Source organism: Stenella coeruleoalba (genome assembly GCF_951394435.1).
Source record: "Stenella coeruleoalba genome assembly, chromosome: 2".
Classification (NCBI taxonomy): Eukaryota; Metazoa; Chordata; class Mammalia; order Artiodactyla; family Delphinidae; genus Stenella; species Stenella coeruleoalba.
This window is the reverse complement of record NC_137147.1, coordinates 107778900-107797449: the sequence shown is the minus strand read 5'-3', so window position 1 is coordinate 107797449 and position 18550 is coordinate 107778900. Positions and strand designations below refer to the sequence as shown.

General features: G+C 38.0%; 1 protein-coding gene across 1 annotated transcript in view; it reads left to right on the top strand.

The window, feature by feature from the left end:
- The window catches only part of ADAMTSL3 (ADAMTS like 3), a 526198-nt gene that overhangs the window by 341109 nt on the left and 166539 nt on the right, over nt 1-18550 (top strand). Inside the window, 2 exon segments of the mRNA XM_079912635.1 lie at nt 2240-2314; nt 8391-8548. Coding sequence (XP_079768761.1) covers nt 2240-2314; nt 8391-8548 — 233 coding nt within the window.

Here is an 18550-nt window from a genome sequence, read left to right as displayed (position 1 = left end):
AATATGGGTGTACAAATATCTGACTCCCTGCTTTCAGTTCTTTTGGGTATACCCAGAAGTGGAATTGCTGAATCATATAGTACTTTTATATTTAATATTTTGAGGAACTGTTTTCCGCCGTGGTTGAACCATTATTTTGTATTTCCGTCAGCTGTTCACAAGGGTTCCAATTTCTTCACATCCTGACCAACACTTGTTATTTTATCTTATTTTTTAAATAGTGGCCAGCCTAATGAGTGTGAAGTGGTATCTCCTTGTGGTTTTGATTTGCATTTCCCTAATGAATAGTGATGTTGAGCATGTTTTTATGTGCTTATTGACATTTGTATATCCTCTTTGGAAAAAAAAGTCGATTCAAGTCCTTTGCCCATTTTTAAATTGGATTCCTTTTTGTTGTCATTGTTTTTGAGTTGTAGGAATTTTTTTTTTTTTTTTTTTTTTTTTTTTTTTTTGCGGTACGCGGGCCTCTCACTGTTGTGGCCTCTCCCGTTGCGCAGCACGGGCTCCAGACACGCAGGCTCAGCGGCCATGACTCACGGGCCCAGCCGCTCCGCTACATGTGGGATCTTCCCAGACCGGGGCATGAACCCGTGGACCCTGCATCGGCAGGCAGACTCTCAACCACTGCGCCACCAGGGAAGCCCTGTAGGAATTCTTTATATGTTCTGGATATTAACCAGAACATATCTGATATGTGATTTACAAATATTTTCTCCCATTCCATGTGCTGCCTTTTCACTGTATTGATAGTACCCTTTGATATGCAAAAGTTTAATTTTGATGTAGTCCAATTTATTTATTTGTTGCCTATACTTTTGAAGTCATATTCAAGAAATCATTGTCCATATAATTGTTTTTTAACTTTCTTTTTTCATTAATCAATATATATGTTGGCAGTCTTTCCACATCAAGTAATGTGGCTTCCACCAGTCAGAATGACCATCATCAAAAAAATCTACAAACAATAAATGCTGGAGCTGGTGTGGAGAAAAGGGAACCCTCGTGCACTGTTGGTAGGAATGTAAATTGATACAGCCACTACAGAGAACAGTATGGACATTCCTTAAAAAACTAAAAATAGAATTACCACATGACCTAGAAATCCCACTACTGGGCATACACCCTGAGAAACCATAATTCAAAAAGAGTCATGCACCGCAATGTTCACTGCAGCTCTGTTTACAATAGCCAGGACATGGAAGCAACCTAAGTGTCCATCGACAGATGAATGGATAAAGAAGATGTGACACATATATACAATGGAATATTACATAGCCATAAAAAGAAACGAAATTGAGTTATTTGTAGTGAGATGGATGGACCTAGAGTCTGTCAAACAGAGTGAAGTAAGTCAGAAAGAGAAAAACAAATGCCATATGCTAACACATATATATGGAATCTAAAAAAAAAAAAAAAGGTTCTGAAGAACCTAGGGGCAGGACAGGAATAAAGACGCAGATGTAGAGACTTGAGGACATGGGGAGGGGGAAGGGTAAGCTGGGATGAAGTGAGAGGGTGGCATGGACATATATACACTACCAAATGTAAAACAGATAGCTAGTGGGAAGCAGCCGCATAGCACAGGGAGATCAGCTCGGTGCTTTGCGACCACCTAGGGGGTGGGATAGGGAGGATGGGAGCGAGATGCAAGAGGGAGGAGATATGGGGATATATGTATATGTATAGCTGATTCACTGTGTTATAAAGCAGAAACTAACACACATTGTAAAGCAATTATACTCCAATAAAGATGTTAAAAAAATGTGGCTTCTTATCATTACTTTTATCAGTTGTAGCGTATTCCTTAGTATGGATATACTATTGTTTATTTAACCCCTCCCCAAATGGTGGCTATTTAAGTGGTGTTCATTGCGCTTTTTTTTAATGTATGTATGTTAAAAACAAACAGAAAATCCAGAAAGGATATTTCTCAAAGTGTTAGAAGTGATGATCTCTGGAAATAGTTTCATTTTGTCTGGTATGCTTTTATGCATTTTCTAATTTTCAGTAATAAATAGGTATTTTTATTTAATAAAACCTATGAACAAGTCAGCAAACATAGTGACATCCTTTGATCCAACAGTTTCACCCCAGAGGCTCTCAAAACAAATGGTTCTCTGTAAGTTAAACAAACAAAACACAACATCTGCTTGAAGTAATTCATATTGTTGATAATGTACTAATATCATTTAATAATAGTGCACAAGTTTCATTACATTTGTCTTGTGTTCTTTCTTAGGGGAAGAAAATGTAATTGCTGTTCCTTTGGGAAGTCGAAGTGTGAGAATTACAGTGAAAGGACCTGCACATCTCTGTAAGTAGAATTTAATCTTAATATGTTTTTCTTTCCTTAAAATTTATTTAGCCAAAAACATATATATATTTCTTTGCGTTAACAGGTAGGTAGATGAACTTCTACCAGTCTGAAATAGTCTATATCACTAGGGAATGATCTATGACCCTGAATTTTTTAGTTCTCATGCCCTAGTGGGAAATTAGTCTCCTCATGGGAGAGGAAATCAAGTTATATGTGAAATAAACTATTTTTTGTGTGGAGAGTAAACTAGGAGTCTAGAGTCTTCTGGAAATCTTAGCAGTTTGGGATAAAAAATAACAAAACGAAATTTAAAACACAGAGCTGTATCAGTGAACATAGCTGACAAGTACATGCTCCGTTGCCAGCATATCACAACCTCAGGTCTAGGGGGCACTGAAAGTAAACACTGGCTTCCCAGAATACTAAGAGTCTGAAACAATAGAGGATTGAAATTGTATTGTTTCTTTGGCCAAAGTCGCATGGCATCTTTCTGTCTTAGCTTTTCTGGGCTCTTAGGACCCAAAGGAACTAGAAATACCAAAGTTTGTCTGCTTCTCTCCCAAGGTTTCCTGTGGCCATAGGCAGGGCTTTCTTCGTCTTTTTCCCAGGAAAATGAGTTTTTGTCAAGACTGAGCCCCTGGCCTTGAAGAAGCTTACTGTGTTCAGCTCTGTCTTTCTGTAAAAAGTACGAAACACTATTTGTAACTGTTTTAAAGCCACACAAATCAAGGTCTACCGGATTAAAAGGTGACATAGTTTGCCATTTTTTTTCTGAGCCACCATCTTAGATTTTCAAATCGTAAAACTTTCTCAGGGACACAAGCACTTTTGGTAGCTTTTAAATGTGTTTGTCCATGTCTGTTATATGTGTTTGTATATTGTGGCTGCAGTACCGATAGTCTAACCAGAAATGTCCTTTGAGAAAAGTTTATATCAAAATGTTTAAGGTCACCAAGGGTATAGATTAACATCTTGGAAAAAGAAAGAAATTCTTTAGTAAATTATGACCTAAATTAGGGAAGCAAGAGAATATCTTTAGGACAATGAGGTGAACAATTATTGGAAAGTCTTTTTCAACCCTTACTTTATTTTATGAATTATGACTAAAAGAATGTGACTGATGTATTTAACTAAAATATTGAAGTGTTGATAGCCACATAATGGTCAGTTCACTCAAGGCTTTCTCTACAATGAAGCACCGAAACATTTCTTAGACTTCTTTTTAAAATGGCTTAAGGCCCACAGCTCTTGATGAGAGTAGATCTTCATCCTCGTAAATGCAGACTTGATGTTTGAGAACAGGTGAAAATCATGTAGATCCCAATTCTGTGAATCATTGTGAGTGATCACATTGTAAAATAGCATCCTGGATTCAAAACTGTGAAGTGCTGAACGTTCATAGCAGCATAGTTCATAATAGCTGTAATGTAAAAACAGCCCAGATGTCCATTGACTGATGAATAAATAAAATGGGCACGTGTGGAATAGTATTTGGCTCTAACAAATAATGAAGTACTGACACATGCTACAATAGACATGATCCTTGAAAACATTATGCTAAGCGAAAGAAGCCAGTCACAAAAGGCCACATATTTTATGATTGTCTTTATATAAAGTGTCCAGAGTAAAGCAGATCTAAGGAGACAGAAAGTAGATTGGTGGTTGCCTGGGGCTGGGGTGAGTTGGGTTGGTGGCAGGTCTGGGGTTGTTAACGGATATGGGGTTTCTTTGGGGGGGTGGCAGAAATGTTCTAAACTTAGATTGTGATGATGGTTTCCCAATTCTGTGAATATGCTGAAGCCATGAAACTACATTTTAAATGGGTGCATTTTATGGCATATCGAAAAGATGTTTTAAAAAAATTTTAAAAATTGCAGTGACTGGGCCTGATTTTCTCGTGATACTACAGACAGTTCTTTCACATTCAGCTCTAAAAAGAGTTTTATAAGCTCTAAAAACAGAATAAGTACACAGTAAACAGGTTAGGTAAAGATGAATACTTTGAGGTAGAATATTCATTTACATACAAATGTGTTCTGACGTATTAAACATAACTTTATACTCAAGACTGGCATGGTTCCATGAACAGAGCTCAAATATATTCCCATTTCTCCAAAGGTGACAGATCTGTTGCTTGGATTATATCTCCTTCTGAACAATCTCAAAAGTGGCTCTAGAAGTGTTTCTGAAAGTTACCCTTCTCTGCCAGTGAATAGAATGAACTGGCTTCATTTACAAAGGATTTAGTTACCATTTCTGAACACCTAAATATAGAAGCGGCTTTATTTTCTTGATGTATACAAGTGTTTTCTTAATTTTTTATTCAAAGATAATATTCCTCAAATTAAGCTCACTTTGCAGTAATAAATCGTTCTTTATAAGATCCGTATATGCACCCTCCAAAAGGCTGCATCGTTAAGAACGGAGAACACCCAGCAGCGTACTGTTAGTCTCTTTGCTGTGGAATGGAATTAAATTACAGAATGTCCATCTTGCATATCGCCTAGAGGTGTTTAAATACGGAATTTCTAGTCCTTTCGCAAGCTTGGCTTCAGCATTATATCAAGCACACAGCTCCAGATTTCCCTAAAATTTCAAAAATGGAAACAATAAGAGGGTTCCTGCAAAAGAGATTTTATTGTAGCAAAACTTCAGCATTAAATGTGTTTTGACTAGCACTAAACTCAAGAAGCCAAGATGCCATAAACTGAAAACCTCCATTATCAATGGTAAGAATTGGGATTTTTTTGGTCCCCTAAGTGCAGTCTGACGACCATATGTAGAGATGTATTAATATAAACATGAACCCTGAACATAATGACTAATCAGAGGAAATGAATACTGAATAAAGTATGCATACACTGTAATATACAGCTCGAAGCATAAGTTTGATGTATTTATAACCAAGTCAGCTATGCTAAATGCTCATTACATGTTTACCTACAATACTTTTGTGGCCTTCTTAGAATTTAAGGAGACCTCTTGGGATGATTAGCATGACCCTGTCTCTTTCGAAAGAAGCCTGGACGGATACTTGTCAGGGCAAGCCCTTCAGCTAGAAGCAGTTAGCAGCGTTCATCATTTTTCTAGTCATTTCTTTTAAAAATAACAAGTGTGGGTCAAAATATTTAAAGGTACCATGGTAGACTTGAGTTGTAAAGGTTTGGGGATTTAAGAGGGTCTTCATTTCTGATCCTGTTTTTTTTTTGTATGTGATTTTATTTATTCTCACAACAACACTAACTTCATTTTTCAGATTAAGCAACAAAGATGAGGGGATTTCCAGTATGTTTCTTTGTTGAGTCAGCTAATAAATGCCAAAGCTTGTTTGTATCATTTCTTTTTTATATTCCGCATATAAGCGAAATCATACGATGTTTCTCTTTTATCTATTTGAGGATACAGATCATCTCTTTCTTGGCTCCTTGCCACCTCCATCATTTTAAGCCTGAAGAGGAGAAAAAAGGCAGCAATGGGTAGCAGGAAAGGAGGCTCTTACCCTCTGCCTTTCACAGTGGTGGGGCTGTTTATAGATTTCCTGGGGTCTCCACTCAGCACTGTCTGTCTTGCTGTAGAAACCGCAGAGGGTCTGTGGAAGCTCTGAGAATTGAAGGGCTGTGTGTGCGGCTCTCATGAGCTGTGAATTGCACATCACGACACAGGGCTGCAGTACAGACATGGGGTGCTAGACACTAATAAAAACTTAAAAAACGTATCCACAAGTCAACACATCATCTGAATTGTTGATTTTCAAAAACTCCTTTTCTGCCAATTTAAGAGGCACAGGCACTGAGGAGAAGCAAGTTTACCACCGATAAAAATGACAGCTCTTGAAGAGCAACACTGACCTCCACTTCACTGTGAATTCATCACAGGGGCTTTGTTAATCCAAACTATCAGAATCGTTTGCATCCATAAACTATAAAAAGTTGGCTTCATCAAATCACTTCCCTTGTCTTTATTGACCACCCACTTCTGACTCAAGTTACACAGTTGAGGTCAGAGCACCTGCTTTTGACCTCCTATGTAGGCAGCCAGGGTCTGGGACCCAGAGAGTGGGAAGCCTTTTGAAATAATTGATATAAAGATATTTTATGAGAATCGGAGAAGAGCGGTTTGGGTACTTCACATGCACTTGAAAACTGGTTTTGCTCCTGTGTCCTCACATCCTTGCCACGAAAGATCTTGGACACCTTTGACGTAATAGAATAGACTCAACGTCAGAAAACAAAACATCAAAACCAAACTAACAGGTTTAAAAGATGGATGTCACCCTGGTCTTCCCTTCCCCCCAGATGGCACTTCCAGATTCTGACAGCCGCTGCCGTAGCTCTGCAGCCGGATGAAACTTGGAGAGCTTTGATCCAGAACGTTAGCGCAGTGGTAGAACAGTCACAGCCATCGAATCCATTGCGCTCTATTTGAATTGAATCAAGTCACTGCAGGCTAAGTCTCGGTCTAGAAGCAGTGTTTTGCATGCCTTCTTCTTTGCGTGGATGGATTTTGTCCAGCTTCATGTTGTGTTTTGATATTACCCAAATGCTCATGATTTTCCCTCCTTTACTTTTAGAGGGCTAATTCATCCCTCCTACCATCTCCTACCATCTCCAGTTTTCCGTCTCATTTTTACTGACAGTTCACTTTCTAACCCTCTGTTTTATATCTTTATTGGAACTAGGAAGTGAATTTAATCTCACACTTTCCAAAAATCTACTGCGGTCATGGAGATCAGGGCCAAAGTGGTAGGGGTTTTGTGTGCCTGAGAGGACCCAGCATGATTCTTTGACTGCTAATGACTCCTGCAGATCAAGGAGCTCATGTCCAGCCTTTGAATTTTCCCAGAAAAGTTCCCAGCCTGCCTGTCAGGGATAATCAGGGATGTCTCCTAATGCCTGTTATGCAATCTGACCAGGGCGCTTGAATTCCTGCAGCTGCTCCGGTGGCAGAGGGAAATCGGCAAAGGAACACCACCGAAGCACAGCACGTGTGGATCGCAGCCTCATAAAATCCAGATCATTTTGTTGTGTTTTTATCAGCTTTTTAAGCTTGAGATGGAATGGAGTTCTGGTTCTGTTGTGTCCTTTGTTTGAGATGGTTAAAGAACCATTGAGTACCAGTGAGTCAAGTGTAGGTGTCTGAGGAGCAGAGGACCTGGGAGATTGCCTGCTCTGACTCCTCGTTTTAGAAATGAGGCAATGAAAACCCAAGGCAGTGAGTTAGGAATAGATCTGGAGCCAGAAATGCAGGTGGACCAGGTCCACTAAGAATGGTGACATTTACAAAATGAAAGAAAAAAAAAAGAGAAGGGAAAGAAAGAAATCACTGAAATAAGGTAGAAGTGTTATTTTGGTTAAACCGTCGGCATTGTTCTGTAAGAGATCTAAAAGCACTACTGTTCCTTTAAAAGCTAATGTGAATAAAGAGGTGACACATGAGAGAGATCTTTGTGGTGATGGAATAGTTCTGTATTTTGGTTGTGGTCACGTGTGACAAAATGGCATAGGACTCTATGCACACATTGTACCAATGTCCATTTCTTGGTTTTGATATTGTATTATAGTTGGGTAAGATGTAACCATTCCATTGGGTAAAACTGGATGAAAGGTACACACGACCTCTTTACTGTTCTTGCAACTTCCTGTGAATCTACAATTACTTCAAAATAAAAAAAAAAATTTTTAAGCAAATTTAGAATTTATTGTGGTTTTGTCTAAATAAAAGTCTAGGCTTACTATCTGAATGGGTGAGAAAATGAGTAACATCGCTTTATTTTAAGTAATAGCTACATCATGAAAAAATACAAAGAAAGAGATGTTTTCTTCTTCCCCTTATTATAGAAATGACTCCAAAGAGTTGGGTAGACCTCACTGGACCTAGCACTCCTGTTTGCTTCTTTTTATAGATAACTAAGAAGCTTATATATTTATTCTACCAATTTGGATCAATGTTTGTAAACTGAGTGGATGTATTGATATTGTGTTGATATCAGATGCTATTACTTGTAGTAAAATATCTTTTGGAATAAAATGCTTTTAAGATATTCTCTCATTGAAACTTTATTTTTAAATTTTAGTCATTGAATCAAAAACACTTCAAGGAAGCAAAGGAGAGCACAGCTTTAACAGCCCTGGAGCCTTTGTTGTAGAAAACACAACAGTTGAATTTCAGAGGGGCTCCGAGAGGCAAGCCTTTAAGATTCCAGGACCTCTGATGGCTGATTTCATCTTCAAGGTAGGATGAGCCTCTTCATAAATGTCATGCATCTGGGGCCCCGCACTTCTTGAATTTTAAAAAGAACACGTTTGTTTAGTAGGCAGCCAGTGACTGTTTTTATACAGGGCATGTGTCATTAATATTTTTACCTTGACAGTCAGTTCTTAAAAACTGTTCATCTCTCTAAAGTAGTTTCTGTTCCCCAACCCCAATAGTTAAAAAACAAGCTTCACTTTTATAGGGGAATGATTGTTTTTGCATGTATATAACCTCTAGTTGCTGTGTTCAGTTTTAAACCTCCAGATGGATTTCAGTGAAAATGGTCAGTGGTTAAATGCTCCGTGTCTTAAACCACGACTGTGCTATTGCTGTCCTTGCAAAGGGGAGCAGAGAAGACAGAGGCCCCCTTCCTTGACCCCCTTTCCTGTTTCTTCAGCAATGTCTCATAATGAGCCCTTGTCCGGACACCTGTCACGAGGTCCCCTCACAAGAATTATTCTTCCCTTGTAACCACGACTCTGTGTTTCCTCTCTTGGGTACATCGGGGGCATCTTCCTTCACTCAGAGGATATGAAATGTAGTGGCCAATATATTTCCAAGGTGACACAATCTGAAATTCTTCTGATAAAACTATAAATACCTAAGACGTGCAAAAAAGGGCATTTCAGTGGATGGTTTTGTCCTATCCCTTTCTGGAAACTTCAGGATGGAAAGGGAAGAAAGAAAAGAGCTCTAATTGCCAGGGATTTCTTTACCTGTGAAAAGACCCAGTGCCTTCAAAAGAACTGTCTGTGTTCCACATTAATTTGTCAAAGAGTGTTTCATTGAGACATCGGTTGTGCCAGCAGAGAAATACCTTTGGAATTAGATGAGAGTTGCAAACTGACGTCCTGTTTGCCTACGGTGTGACCAGCCAAGGGTCGGCCTGGGTGGAGTTGTTGTTTTGAATCTTTGGGTTTTAAATAGTCAACCTTGAAAAAAATCAAGAGATTATAATATTAAAATACCAGTATTTTTACCTGCGTCTTTTTAAAAATGGGAAGATCTGACAACTAGCTTGCATGTTGCCATAGCGATAATTGGCTGCCGCTGGGTAACAGCAGCCTTTTCATTAGGGCACATGTCCTCATTTGCCAGGGTCCACACCAGGCCCTGATGTGCTCCTGACATTGAAGGTGTAAGTGTCAGTTGCCGTTCATAGACATTTAAGTTGCCATTCCTGGACATGACTTGCCATTCCTAGACATTGAAATGACTTCTGTGTCAGACCCTTGAAGTGTCAACCCAATGTAATTCTTTGACAGTAGCTTTGTGAAAGGCTTTTGGGGAAGCCAACAGTCACCTCTCTTTCCTTCTGTTCTCTCTCATCCATTGTTATACATAAATTCTGGGCTTGGTTTGCTTCTCTTAGGGTTTTCCCATTTGATGCTCAAGTGATAAAACACACACACACACACACACACACACACACACAACCTTTTTAAAAATTCTCTTCTCATTCCTACTCAGAAGATCTGTATTCTTCTCAAGTCAATTTGGGGATATCTGACCAAGTAGGAGACATTAGTACAGTGATGGGATGGGAGAAATAGCCACAAAGGTTAAAATTCTAAGATATTGTTTGGTGAAAGTATTAGCATGGAAAATGTACTGTTTATTGATCCCATGCATAAAAACACATATACACATAAACTGTTTACTTCTACAAGTGTATGTGTACACACACATGTGTCTGTATATGAATATGTGTGTGTATACATTTTTTTAAAATTTGAGAGGATACATTCCTAACTGAAAACACTGAGGAAACAATGGCTATTTTAGAGGGAATTGGTGCTTTGGGGGAGTGATCTTAGTTTTACTTATAATATTTTAATACTTAAAATAGTTCTTAAAAAAATACAGTCATATATCACCTGTGTAATTAAAAATTACTTTACACCTTCTTGCCCCAATTATATATTCACCTCTTAATAGAATGCATTTTAGCAGCATGTTGCCACTGTCTGAATTTGTACTCAGCCTTCTATTTTCCTGTCTCGGAGTTCTAGTTTCCTCAGATTTAATAAAGAATTCCAGGCTTTAACTTCAATTTCGGAAAGGTTTTGATCTCCCTTGACTGGAAAGGTTTTCTTTTAAAGAATATATATATATATGTGTATATATATATATATATATATATATATATATATATTTACTTATTTATCAAAGAGGGTGTTACACACAGCTGTCGGACTCATGCATAAATAGGAACTCATTTTTGTGCCTACAGCCATTTTCTCTCATGAACGTGATGTGCGCGGTAGAAGAGAAATTGGCAAAATCAGAGACACTCTGATGAAACAAGAATGACTCTGATGGTTTTCCCTGCCTTATAAGCTTGTCCAAATATTGTGGGTTTCTAGGAAATATCCTTTTCCATTAGTTACTTTTTTTTTTTCCCTCAGAGCACTGTAGTATTACCCAGCCTGTGTTATTACTAAGATAAGGAACTCTGCTTCCATTCATCTCTGCTTGGCCCAGGATGCAGTCAAGGGATTGCTGTCCTTTGAGTGGGAGGTTAAAAGTGTGTGTTAGGTCCGTGATGATGGTCAGCCATGTATTTCACTGTATCTCTTTCCATTCCAATCCACCAAGAGCAGCTGAATTAAAAAAAAGGAAGACCTGGCTTCAGCCTGAGAGAGAATGTGAAAACCAGCTCTGGCCCTGAGTGCTAATTTCGCTCAGCCATGGGTGCGCTGAGATATAAAGGCACCCTCTTTTATACCGTTCCTAGATTAGACCTCATTTCATGGACTTGTAATAAATGGACTGTTGAAAACGACTATATTCTGACGTAGAGAGTGAAATATGAAGTCTTCCGTGGGATGTTAGAGTCTTTTGTGGTTATTGTGCGGATTCTGAAATCTGGCAACTCACTGCACCAATGAGACAAAACTTCTTTTTTCTACTTTTTCAGAAGCTATATTTTCACGATTGGACCATTCTTGAAAAGTGCACTTTTTCTTCTTCCCAATGGGTTTCTCACTGTACGTTCTTATTTTCCTGAATGATCTGTTTCTCATGGATGACTCTTGTTACTGAGTCACTGGTATTTTTCATGAGAGCCCCTGAGGTATTATTTTGCTTCTGCAATATGTGCATGTTGCCACCAGGGAGCAGTAGAGAGTCTTGAGCCAGTGGTTGATGCTGTATGCTTTGTTGATTGGACTGTAAGAGGCGCTATCCATTCAGTGAGAATCTACTGAATATCTGTGAGTAGATACTTGTGCATATCAATTTTAAGTATATGCTTATGAGAATAATCTAGTAAAATAAACTTAAATGGCTTTGAGAAAGACATCTGTTTCTGTGGTTAAGTATTTTAATTATTGCTGGTGGCTTTTCCCCTCTTTAAAAAACATGTCCATCTTCAAGGAAAAAAAAAAAGTTTCTCTTCCTTGTGGTCTGAAATCTTCTTCTTTCTCCCATTTGGATACTTTGTGTTTCTGTAGGAAAATGTTTTCTGATTTCTTTTCCCATTAGTTTTCAGCTAGGCAGGCCTCTGTCTCTGGTTTCCTCCAAACACAGCTCCAGATATTTTGTATATTTTCTACCTACAAAGTCTTTCTTTTCTTTCTGGGGAGTTATGATAGCATGTCTAACTTATCCAGGGCTGAGAGGATTTGAAACTGCCTGTTTTCCTCTCTCTCAAAGACAAGATTTCAGCCTTGCAATGTGATGCAGACGCTGGCTAAATTCATATGTTCACAGGTGCTTCAAAACACAGCAAGCTACTTTTTAGAGTCTGTACATGTGTTAGTTTCCTGAGGCTATTGTAACAAAGCACCGTAAACTGGTTGGCTTAAACAACAGATGTTTATGTCTCACAGTGTTAGAGGCTAGAACTCTAAAATCAAGGTGAGGGCAGGTCTGGTTCCTTGTAAGGGCTGTGAGGGACAATTTGTTTCCTAGCCTCTTGGATCCTCAGGTTTTCTCCCTTTGTCTTCACACCACCTTCCCTCTGTGCATGTCCACCTCTGAGCCCAAATTTCCCCTTTACATAAGCATGCCAGTCATACTGGGTTGGACCCACTTTAATGACCTCATCTTAACTTGACTAGATCTGCAAAGACCCTATTTCCAGATAAGATCATATTCTGAGGTTCTGTGAGTTAGGACTTAAACATATGTTTTTGGGGATGGATCCAATTCAGCCCATAACAGTGTCTAACAGAAAAGAAAATTTACCTGTTTCATCATGCCTCCCAATCAGAATTTCACCTCATTTTAAGCATTTGCCATGAATCACAAAGGTAGAAACTGTTGAAATATTACGTGATAGTTACTGTAATGTGGTCTGTTGAGGGAAATTTCTTGGTTAAAGCAGTTCAGATACTGTTCTAGTAGTAACCATAATTCACAGCTAAATTATTGGTGTAATATATACACAAATATGAAAAAAAAGAGTTTTACAGAAAAATCTATTCCATAAATTTTGGAAATTATTTAGAAGTGGCCAAGTAAGGCAGGTGAGTTTGAATTCATTTTCTTACCATTGTTATAAAATCATTTTCCTAACCAAACAGGAGTAGTATAGCTTGTAAATGTTAATGTAATTTACATTTGTTAATTTCCCTTTTCTGCCATTCTGTACTTGACCATCTCCCTTGTCAGTGGACCTATTCACCCTGGGGGTTTGAAAGTAGTGGTTAATGATTGGGCTGTTGTTAGCAGGACTGCAAAAAGCATTCATGTTCAACTTTTGATTATTCAGGTAGGATTTTCTTCTTTTTTTTTAAGTTTAGACTTTTGTCTTGAACATCAGGCTTATGGAAGGAGATAAGCCTTCTGTAAATTGATTTAGTTCCCATAACATTTCAAGGACCAAGTTTGGGGGACTAAATCAAAGTGTTTCTTCTGCAATATAGAGAATGCCTCTCCCCTCAGTAGGGCTGAGCTGTGGGCTTAGTGTCCTCAGCGCCCCACACTCAGGAGGAGCATCTGTTGTAGGGAGACCCCAGCCGGGATGTGGAGAGTCGGCTTCCTCTGCCTCAGGTCATTGTGGGTAAAAGAAGAAAACTGGGGACAGGGTGGAGAAAGCAAGGCAATGAGACGTGGATCATGACAGCAGTCACTCTGCAGAGCAGGGAAGCATATTAAGTAGGTTTCAAAGCTAAAGACAGAGGAGGAGATTTGCTTCACTTTTCATTTAGAACCCAAGAGGAAAACGCCTCCTAGGGTGGCCATCTCCATCCACCATGGGGGGAAGCTACCTTGGAATGGAATTGGCATGAGTGCCGTGAAATTTTTAGCCACAGGTTGCGTCTAAGTTCAGCTCCCCGGAGTCTCCCTCAGCTCCTGTGTGGCATGGAAGGTATCTAGAAAATTCCATGTACTCTTGGCTGGCCAGCCTTGACATGGTGGGGGCAAAATGATCCTGCAGCGGAGGGGTAAATGTAGAGTGACCAGACATCCTAGTTTGGTCAGAAAAGACCCAGTTTCCACCTGCAGCCCTGACTTAATTCTTAGAAGCTCCTCCTTTCATCCTAGAAACGTCCTGGCTTGGACGATAAAGCATCTGGTCTCCTTGGTAAGGGGCTGTGAGCCAGGCCAGAGACTGGGGAGGAGTCCCAGCCACACCACCAAGAAACTGAGCACAAGAGTAATGTGGACTGGGCAGGGCAACAGAGGAGCCCACCCACCCTGCTGAGTTCACAGGCACTGAGGCTCCCTGTGGGCCTCCCAGTGGCCAGAGGGACAAGGGACACAGCTGTGGGCCCAAGGACAGGATGAGGACCTCCAGGCATGGATCCAAGGCCTCTTTCCTTTCCCACCTCTGTGAGATCCTACATCAAAGACCACCATAGAGGAGATTGGTCTGGATGAGGGCACAGCAGAAAGCCTGGATGCTTCCCCACCGGAAACAGCGGTACCTAAAGAGAACTCTTTAAATGAGTGAACCAGAAGGACCTCCTAGGATTGAACTCCATTTAAGCTGTTTTCCCCTCCCTCCCTAGTCAGGAGGGGGCTTGTGGAGAAGATCAGAGCAGTTATAAGGAAAGAAGCTGCATCTCTGCGATCGTCTTCATAGAGGATGAGCACTTGTTGTGACTCTACTGCCTGGTCACAAAACACAAAAGCAAAACCAAAATCTTGGGGAAGAAGAAGTTCCCTGCAGATTTAATAACTTCATTTTTCTAAAGTTTTTAGGATTGGAGGAAGGGGCATTATTATTTAATTTGTAGTTTTTATTTACTTTGAAGAAAGAATCCTTTATCTTCCTTTTTGCCTATTTTGCTCTCTAAAATAATACGATATAATGCCAGCATTCTTGGAATTGAAGAACAAATACCCAAGTATGACTCCTTCCTGGAGTTTGGATTAAAATTCTCTTACAATAGTCAGAAATTCTCAGTGGTGGTAACATGGACTTTTTTCAAGGAAGAATGATAATACTGCATCATGTTTTAATGACATTTAAAGATATTATAATATTAATAGACCTCTAAACAATTGCATTGCCTTTTAAAATGACAATGTGGAGAACTAGAATTGAAAGAAGTTTCATCAGTATTATAAGTTTAAGCGACGAGTAGGGTGTAGCTTGAGGAAAATATATGGATTGATTGATTTTTTTTTTTCGGAATTGTGTTATTACCAAAAAAAAAAAGAAGGACAGAGGACCTGAATAGACAGTTTTCCAAAGAAGACATACAAATGGCTAACAAGTACATGAAAATGTGCCAAGCATCACTAATCATTAGGGAAATGCAAATCAAAACCACAATGAGCTATCACCTCACACCTGTTAGCTTGGCTATTATCAAAAAGACAAGAGAAGACAAGTGTTGGTGAGAATATGGGAAAAACGGACCCTGTGCACTATTGGTGGGAATGTAGATTGGTGCAGCCACTATGAAGAACAGTATGGAAGTTCCTTAAAAAAATTAAAAATAGAGTTACCATATGATCTAGTAATTCTACTTCTGGGAATATATCTGAAGGAAACAAAATCACTGTGACAAAAAGATATCTGCATCCCCATGTTCATTGCAACGTTATTTACAATAGCCAAAACATGGAAACAGCCTCAGTGTCCATCAATGGATGAATGGATAAAGAAGATGTGGTGTATATATATATATATATATATATATATATATATATACACACACAATTTTCTTATATGTACATATACACACACACACACACACACACAGAGGAATATCATTCAGCCATAAAAAGAAGGAAATTCTACCATTTGCAGCAACATTGATGGACCGATGAGGGAATTATGCTAAGTGAAATAAGTCAGAGAAGGACAAATACTGTATGATTTCACTTACATGTGGAATCCAAAAATAATCGAAACTCACAGGTACAGAGAACAGATTGGTGGTTGCCAGAGGCAGGAAGAGGGTGGGGCAGGTGAAATGGGTGAAGGGAGTCAAAAGGTACAGATTTACAGTTACAAGATAAGTAAGTTCTGGGGATGTAATGTATAGTACAGTGACTAAAGTTAACAATACTCTATTGTATATTTGAAAGTTGCAAAGAGAGTTATCTGAGACACCTGTGGGGGGAAGGAACCTTGGAGCAAAATTAAGCCTCTGGCAGAAAGGGAAAGGGAAATGGATATTGGTAAGCAAGTAAATGCATCTGCAACAATAAGGATTATTTCTTTCTGTAAAACATCGGGGCTTAATGCCTTTTCTTTCCCTCCCTCCCTCCCTCCCTCCCTCATTTCCTCTCTCCCTCCTTTCCTCCCTCCTTCCTGTCCTTCATTCCTTCCTTCATTCTATTTCTTTTTGGTGGTAATGAACAAGACTTAGAAAACCATTTCATTATCTCTTAGGTTTATTGATATATTTAGGGTTCTATTTCTGAGTCAATATTGCAATTTATTATTTTCTCGAGAAGTGTCCAATTCATCTAATTTTTCAAACTTAACTTTTCAAAAGTAATCATAGCATTCCTTTATCACTAAAAACAAACAAAACAACAACAACAAACTCAACAGTACCTATGTCTCTTTCATTCCTAAACTTGTTCATTGGCTCCTTGTCTAATTTTTGTTTTGTTCAAACCATCCAAAGATTTGTCTCTGAGACATTTAAGAGCTAGATTCGAGGCTTGGTAACTCTCAGAGTTCATTAAAAAAATTCTATTTTGTAAATTTTAATTTTTGTTTCCTTTATCTTTACATGGTTTTATTTTGGTATTGTGTTTTTAACTTCTAGAGCTAAATTCTTAATTCATTTTATTTTCAATTTTTGTTCTCCATTAAATGTATTTAGGGCTATCAGTTTCCCCATACAGAAGTTCTTAATTTTGTTGTGGTGTAGGTTGTTAATTTTAAACTTTATGTGTAAGCTATTTGTATCCTGGCTAAAAAATCTTTGCCTTATTTAGGATCAAAAATATTCTCGTATGTTTTCATCTGGAAATCTTACTGTTCTACCTTTCATACTAAGAGCTATAATCCAACTAGAATTGATACTTGTATATGTTGTGAAGTGGAATCGATATCTTTTTCCCATGGCTATGCAATTGACCCAAAACCATTAGGTGAAAAGACAATGCCTTCCCCATTTCTCTTAAATCGCAAACTATATATGTGTGGGTCTATTTCTGCACTCTGTTCTGTTTCATTGACCTATTTGCACCAATACCATTGTAACTTAATTACTGTAGCATTAAAATAAGTCTTGATATCTGGTAGTGTAAGTACTTCAGCTTTGTTCTTGAAGATATTCTTTGATATTCTTGACTCCTTCCATTTCCATATCAATTTAGAAATATGCTTCTACATTTTTATAAAATTCGGCTGATTTTGATTGGAATTGCATTGAATTTGTAGGTCAAATTGGAGAAAATTGACTTTCCAATATCAAGTCTTCCAATCCATAAATACGGTATATTCATCCCTTTGTTTAGTTCTTTTTAAATTCTTCTCAATAATGTTTATAATTTTCAATGTATGTGATTTGCATATCTTTTGTTAAATTAATTCCCAAATGTTTGTTATTTTGATGTTATTGTAAATATTTTAAAATTTTTTTGTTTGTTTTCTGCTAGAGTATGAAAATCTAATTGATTTTTGTATATTGACATTATATTCTCACTATATTCACTTGCTAATACTAAGTTTGTGAATTCTCTTGGATTATGTACATACACAGTTATGACACCTGCAAATAATGAACTCTGTTTCTTTTTTCCAATTATTCTATGCTTTTAAAATTTTTTCTTGCTATATTCCGTTACTTAGGACATCTAGTATAATGCTGAATAGAAGTAGTGATGACAGCTATGCTTGTCATGCTTCTCACTTTCAGGACAAAGATCTCTATAATTCCCCAATTGTGTGTGATGTTTTCTATAAATTTCTTGTAGATGTTTTTATCTGATGAAATACATTTTTTCCTAGTTTGCATCATTAACGTATATAAGCATGAAATTTTATTAGATGCCTTTTTGCATTTTTTGAAGTGATCATATTTTTTCTTTTTTTCCTTTTAATATAGTGAATTACATTCATTTTCAGATGTTAAACCAATCTTACCTTCCTTTAATAAACCTCAATTGGTCATTATTATTTTTTATTAGAATTTATTATTAGTATTTACTTATAAGTATTTATTTTATTATTAATAAAAAGGATTATCCTTTTATATATCACGAGGTATGATTTTTTTAATTTCAATTTTATTTTATTTATTTTCTACATACAACAGTTTCTTATTAGTTATATTTTAAAATAAATATTAATGTATATATGTCAATCCCAATCTCCTAATTCATCACACCACCACACACACCACCCCCCACTGCCCCCGCTTTCCCCTCTTGGTGTCCATATGTTTGTTCTCTACATCTGTGTCTCTGTTTCTGCCTTGCAAACCAGTTCCTCTGTACCATTTGTCCAGATTCCAGATATATGTGTTAATATATGATATTTGTTTTCTCTTTCTGACTAACTTCACTCTGTATGACAGTCTCTAGGTCCATCCACATCTCTACAAATGACCCAATTTT